Source organism: Anguilla rostrata, chromosome 7 (assembly GCF_018555375.3).
Source record: "Anguilla rostrata isolate EN2019 chromosome 7, ASM1855537v3, whole genome shotgun sequence".
NCBI lineage: Eukaryota > Metazoa > Chordata > Actinopteri > Anguilliformes > Anguillidae > Anguilla > Anguilla rostrata.
This window is the reverse complement of record NC_057939.1, coordinates 46,687,219-46,694,583: the sequence shown is the minus strand read 5'-3', so window position 1 is coordinate 46,694,583 and position 7,365 is coordinate 46,687,219. Positions and strand designations below refer to the sequence as shown.

At 46.3% G+C, this 7,365-nt stretch overlaps 1 protein-coding gene across 1 annotated transcript in view; it reads right to left on the bottom strand.

Moving 5' to 3' along the window:
- The window catches only part of LOC135258626 (overexpressed in colon carcinoma 1 protein homolog), a 10,678-nt gene extending 3,446 nt beyond the window's left edge, over positions 1–7,232 (bottom strand). Inside the window, exons 1-3 of the mRNA XM_064342075.1 lie at positions 6,481–7,232; positions 2,011–2,035; positions 64–96 (exon numbers count right to left, since the gene is read on the bottom strand). Coding sequence (XP_064198145.1) covers positions 64–96; positions 2,011–2,035; positions 6,481–6,523 — 101 coding nt within the window. The 5' untranslated portion in view covers positions 6,524–7,232. The remainder of the gene's footprint in view (positions 1–63; positions 97–2,010; positions 2,036–6,480) is intronic.
- Between the last annotated feature and the right edge of the window lie 133 nt (positions 7,233–7,365).

Below are 7,365 nucleotides of genomic sequence, written 5' to 3'. Positions count from 1 at the left end.
GATACGACCCATATATTATAGTGCGTCCCTAGACATTACTTTTATTATTAAAATCTCACATACCTCCTTTTTTCATCTGGTGAGGGCTCATCTGTCCTGTTTAGAGATAAAAAATCACAGATCACTGACTGAAGTACAGGACTGTGACTATACGTGGATCTAGATAATAGACAGGACAATACAGCGGCTGTCACAATTACATCATTCTTTATTACTTTAATACAGCCTTTTCTACAGCCTTTTCTAATTGGATTGATTGAGGGATTGATTGGTTGGTTCTGATCCTGGAGACCTATGGCTCCAGAGGCAGGGCAGAGCACTCAAACACTGTGGCGTGATGATAAAATTGTTCAGGACACATCATGTACGGGGTTACGAAGGGTCATTCCACACGCCAAAGCAGCCACTTAAATGCGCCGCTCGCGGTTGGGACAGCCTTGTTGCCATGGCAGTGCCCAAGTGAAAATGTGACCATGTTTACAGCACCTTTCCGAAAAGAACGATCCGGAAATATTCTTTGTTACGCCAGCGCTGTGTCCCTGTCTGATCCCTCTAACCGAGCGAACGTCATTTCCAGGGCTCTCTGTACTGACTGAACACAAATGACTCAAACTGATAAAGGTCCTCAAAACTTTTTGTGTTTTAAAAAAAAAAAAAAAAAAAAAAAAAACCTTTTTCAGGATTAACAAGCTCACCAATCTGGATCAGTAATCCACTCTCAACAGGCAATTTCTATTTTGTATTCAATTGTATATAATAATTTTAGTGCACCTATATTATATATGTATGTAATAATTTGAGTATATATTTGAAGCTATTTTGTAAACAAATAACTCAGGGTTACAATGGGAAAAAAGATTATAATTAAAAAAATAAAATAAAATCTTAAAAATCATTCATCATTCAAATGAGATGCAATAAAGTGACAATAATCCGCTACAACATCATCCATTTATGTTACAGACTTATAACATGTTGTTTAAAGTGTGAAACAAGCAAAAGGGCTTCAGGAGAATTCTCTACTGAACCCAAAAATGTTCACCGCCACCTCTGTGCCATTACCTGGGTGCCATGGCTACCTCTATATATTTAAGCTATAAATCCCTGTAATTTTCCTTTTCTTTTTATTTTTTTGCAGGAAATGGCTGAACTGTTCCGTCAAAACATTCTAAATCGACTTCCGGAAGCAGCCCCCAGCTGGATATGCATTTAAAGTTCCAGTATTTCTCTCCTGCAGAGAAGAGTGCCTTTCGAGGCAAGACGTAGTTACCCAATGGTTTGAGCAGCATGGAATTGATTTTATCGCTGTGCTACGACCAGTACAGTCACCAGCCAGTTATGAAATAAGTCTGGAATTTAAATTCAGTCCAATATCCTGCGATTTCACGCCCAAGTTGTTGAATAACAAAGGCGATGGAATGGCTTGAAAAGGCATACAGAAGGTGAAATATTCAGAAATATTCTGAAAAATAAGAGTAAAAAATTGCTAACCAAGACGCAGGGTTCTGGGCAACCTTCGGGCTCCACAGAGCAAATCGAATTTGTAAATAGAAATCACCGCAATGCGGGGGAAACAAATGAACATGGGGGGGGGTTGGGCGGGTGAAGGAAGCGTATTACAGATCACCCGCAGATTAAACCTTTCGCCACTGCTCATATTTTTGAACCAGTGGGCGAATGAGCAGAGCAGAATGGTCCTCGAAATACATCATGGGCTTAATGGAAACCATGGCCATTGTGTTCTCACTCAATACATCGATCAGGTACATGACTGCCAGACACCGTACGCTCCTCCTCTCTGCTTTTAACATGCAGTTTTTGGCCAAGGGTGAGTCTAAGTCCTCCAACAGATATAGCATATACAGTATGATACCCAACAAATTTAAGCCCTTCCCCACAATGCACCTGGTGTCCAGAGGATAACTGAGGACCAATCAAGAGTACAATACAAAAGAATACAGACGACAAATATAACAAGGATGAGTTTAAGGAGACCCATCCAATACTTACACATCTTTGGCGGCTTCAGCAGGACCTAAGAAGGAGAGAAAAAAGATAATGTCAATCTCAGTCTGTATCACAGTTGTTTAATACAACAGTTACACATAATTATTCCGGACTGCTTACAAATGGTCCAGTATCTGAATAAATACACTAGACAAATAAAAAAAGCGCTACACCAGCAAAAAGACACTGAAAGCCTGTTTATAATCCATGCCTGTAAAGTTAATTCAGCAAACAAGAGCAGTTCTTGACTGTTTGGCACCCTCTGTCCTGACTTTTAAATGCTTGCTGTCTCAGAGAAGAGGCTTCATCCTTCACAGGGGAATGGAAAGGAAAGCCTATCACAGACACAAGCACCAGTAAACAGAGACTCTAAGCTTTGTGTCTACTTCAACACAGCTTGCATGAATCACACACTCCAGACGCCTCTTTTGTCTGCTGCTTGTGTGTGCGTGCGTGTGTGTCTGCACGTGTGCATGTGTAATCATCTACATCATGGCCACACGCGTGCACGCACACACCTTTGTGACCTCCCAAAGCAAGGCATTGGCTGTATGTCAAAATCAAAAAATCATTGTAATGTATTGGAGAATTGATGTATAAATGCATTTGAAACGTGTGATATATATGGAAGAAACACCGGTTTGGGATGTAACAGATCCATGTTGCACGTGAATTTTCTTTTTTTTTTTTTTTCTTTATTTATCCATCTTTTTTATTTTATTTTATTTATTTATTTATTTTTGATATTACTGAAATCAAAGCTGTGTGGCCGTATAATCAACACCGTGAACAATAACTCCAGGTAGAGCGCTCTATTCCGACTAATGCTCCGCCGGCCGGGACCATCGAAAGCCAGCCCTTTGAAGTTAACCAGACCGGGACGCGGGAAAAGGCGCCAACGCGAATCCGACAGCGCGAAAAGAAAAGAAGCGTTGCCCCCTTCAGAACCCTGCGTTCCGGCTGCGGGTTTAACGAGGGGCTCGGCCGGCTTCCGAGTGGCACTCGAGCCCCGCCCCCTGGGGTTCTTGAGTGGCGGTTTCCGGTGGCAATCAGCGCCTGAGTAAATGCGCAACACCTCGGGTGTCCGTCCGCATCGGCTAAACCCCACATCCAGAACGGGAGAACCGTGGAGCAAACGTACAGTATCTGTCATCAAAAGCAATCAGCGGGTTCCTGTTGCATGCCACGGTAATCAGCACATCATAGTGTTTACTGATAACCTGTGTTAAAGTTACAATGTATTACTGTACGCTTTGCAAAGGAGAGAGGGGGAGAGGGAGAGAGAGAGAGAGAGAGAGAGAGGGGAGAGAGAGAGAGAGAGAGAGGGGAGAGAGAGAGAGAGAGGGAGGAGAGAGAGAGAGATAGAGTGAGAGGGGGAGAGAGAGAGAGAGTCAATCTGTTAGCCACGTGCGTCTGAGATCATAAGGTGCGGTGGAATCCTCAGATCTGTCCAGTTATAAATTAATTAGGGATGAGAAATCCAATTTGAGAGTTCCAACTGACAGATCAGAAGGATGAACTGCGTTTGAAACAGCGACCCTCCTCCCCCACCCTGTCACGCGAAGCTCAGGATGGCCTTCGGAGGTTTTTAAATAAAAAAAAAACACTGACTTTCACCTTGATCTCAGCCTGCGCTCTTCTGCACGTTAATGGAAATGTCTATAAGGACTGACTGAGGCGGCACAAAATGAAACGCGAGGGGACTTCCTGGAATACGGCGACATCTGGGGACCCGATCTTTAATTGGCCGATATTCACGGAGAGGAGCTTAATCAGTTCGCGCGCCCCTGAGGCTCTGTGGACGAGAGGAGAGAACAGAAGCCCAGCCGGGCGCGCGTTCAGCGTTAGCATGGGAGCAGACGCACGCAGCGTCGCAATCAGCCTGACCTGGAGCACGTCTCATCTCCGCAACCACCTCATACATTCTCTCTAAGACAGCGTATACACATATATCACTCGCACACATGTACATAATTCAGGAATACACAAGGGCGAGAGTAGATGGTCCAAAAAAGCCTCATGTTATGCTTCTTTATTATTTGTTCTACTGCACTTTGAGCTAGAAACATTACATTGAGGGTGTATTATTAAGATTACTATTACTGTATTATTTTAATAATGTAAATGCGAGGTGATGATATTAATTGTGTACAGCACAGGGCCGGGCATGGCAGGGCTCTCGGCCGCCTGACAGCGTTTAATTATCCCGCCGCCGGACTGCTCCTGCGCTCCCAGCAGCCAGGCCAGCTCCACGGGGTCACTGAAGGTCATTTACCCGCAGCCAATCAGAGCAGGTTCCGAGCAGGTCCACATGCTCAATAAAGCAAGCGACAGGAGCCTTTTCCACGTGTCTATCTCTCTCTCTCTCTCCCTCTCACTCTACATCTCTCTCTGCCTCCCTCTCTTTCTCACCGCATCTCTCTTTACCTCTCTCACACCATCACCCACCCCCACCATGTCATATACTCCCCCACGCACTCCTACAGGAAACAGGAAATTAGCTAAACAGTCCATATCCGGAGCAGCTAATATCTATGACTTCTGAGCTTGTTTCTCAATCACGGCTCACATTAATACTGCTCACCCCCCACCCACCTCCTCATAAGCAGGAATCTGAGTCACACGTCTGAATTCTGAGCACTGTTCTGGGAGTCTCGCGTCTCACAGAGGGAGCAGGTCTAGCTGTGCTGTGATTAGCCCACACTACTGTCTGCTGTCACAGCGTCAGGCTTATGCACGCTTATAACTTCCCCAGGGTATCTGCTGAAGCACTAAACACACACACACACACACACACACACACAGGCATACACACACAGACACACACTCATACACACACACACACGCACATGCACACAGACACACACACTCACACACACACACACGCACGCACGCACACGCACACACACACGTGCACACACACACACATGCACACGCACATGTGAACACACACAGACACACACACACACACTCATGCACACACACACACACACACAGACACACATATACACACACATACATGCACACACACACACACACACAGACCTACAGACACACACACACATTAACACACATACACCCACAAACACAGACACACAGGCATGAGAACTCATGTGCGCACACACACACACTACACACACCCCAACACCCAGACACACAATCACACATACACACACGCTGCTGTCATTCTTAACAACAGGCGTACACAACCCCAGTCCTGGAGGGCCGGTCTGCATGCTGGTTTTAACTACAGTGCAATTACAGAGTCCTCAGTTCAACAGAGGTTCAGAAAGACGTGGTTCCCTGGATCCGAGGGACTATCAGGTACCAGCCAATGAGTAACACGAGGATCTGAATCCTGGCTATTCTTGCAGTCTTCTACTGATGAACTGAAGTCTGATAATTAATTGTGGTTTACTGCTATGTAGCATCGCTGGGAGATTTACAAACATATCGCAGCATCGCGGATATCACAATATATCACAACATTAGTCATAAAGAAAACCCACAGCACTGGGAATATCACAACTGATGGCAGCATCAATAACCGGGAAAACCCATAGAATCGTGGATATCACAATATATCGCTGCATCAGCCACAGGGAAAACCCACAGAATCGTGGCTATCACAGTATATCACAGAATCAGAATCAGTTACTGCCAAAATGCACTGGCTAGTGCACGCGGTCAATGCTTGTATTCTGTGAACGTCCTTATCAGGTCAAAATCAGATAAAGCAGAGTATAACGCGTATAGACTGGGCTGATCCAGGATCAGTGCAGGCCAGCCATAGCAGAGTACACAGCATACAGGCTCCGCTGGAGGCCTCGGCTAGGTGATCTCCCTGCCCATCTCCTGATCTCCATCTCCGGGTCACCGGCAGCTGCTGGAGACCAGCTGCAGCCACATGAGGCGAGACTCATCCTCCACACTGAGGGAATCACACTGCACGGATAAACCATCCAGCGGTCCTTACCACACACACACACACACACACTCTTTCTCTCTCTCTCTCTCTCACACACACACACCTACACACACACACACACACACACACTCTTTCTCTCTCTCTCTCACACACACACACCTACACACACACACACACACTCACTCTCTCACACACAGACACTCACTCACTCACACACACACTCTCTCTCTCTCTCTCTCACACACACACACCTACACACACACTCACTCTCTCTCTCTCGCACACACACACACACACTCACTCTCACTCACACACACACTTTCATACACACACAGACACACACACTCTCTCTCGCGCTCTGTCTTAAAAACACATACTTTCATACACACTTATACACACAGACACACAAACACACACACATAGAGGCACAAATACACACACAGATAGGCAGACACAAACACACACACACACACACACAAACACAAATACACACACACCCTCTCTCTCTCTCACTCACACACACACAGACACACACACACACTCACCCCCTCCAGAGGTGCTGGCGGCTGAGGAATTTCCACAGCCCATCTCGCATGGATCCCCCTCTCGCTTGGCAGGAAGCAGAACAGAAACGGAGAGAGGCAAGAGAGGGAGGAGAGAAGAGGACAGGAGAGGAAGAGGGGCGATAAACGGGAATGGAAGGATGAAGGAAGGAGAGAACAGATTGAGGATATGTAGAATGCTCTCTCTCTCTGCCACTGGTTTTCCAGCAGTCCCTCTCTTCAGCAGCAGTGGTACCTCTCTCCTCCTCCTTCAGAAATGTGCGCTCAGGAAGAATGGAGGCAGGAACACATACAGGGAGGAGGGGAGAGAGAGAGATGGGAGAGAGAGAGAGATGGGGAGAGAGGGAGAAAGAGAGATGGGGAGAGAGAGGGGGAGAGAGAGAGAGAAAGATGGGGAGAGAGAGCGAGAGAGAGAGATGGGGAGAGAGAGAGGGAAAGAGAGAGAGATGGGGGGAGAGATGCTATGCCCTCAAATGCTTTGCACTTTCCCTCCACCCTGACAGGTTGCCCAGGCAACAGAGGGGGGTTGAGGAGGAGGTGGAGGAGGATGAGGAGGGGTGTGGGGTTTGAGTCTTAGCCAATGACAAGGCTCCACTTCTGTAACAGAATTAAGGTGGTTTATAGGGCATGTCAGACCTGCATGCATACAGCACTCTTCAAGTTTAAATTCCTCACAAGGAGCACAACATAAAGTAAAGCATCTGTCACACCAATAAGACATCTAAACTGCTTGGATGGTGATTTGGTTCTTTTCAACAGCCTTCCTGTTGGAGGGAGTGATGTTTCATGAACTCACAAACACAGAAAGCATGGCTGGCTAAGACTCACTCAGGCTGGTGTGTGGAAAGTTAAACCTTCCCTTGTTGT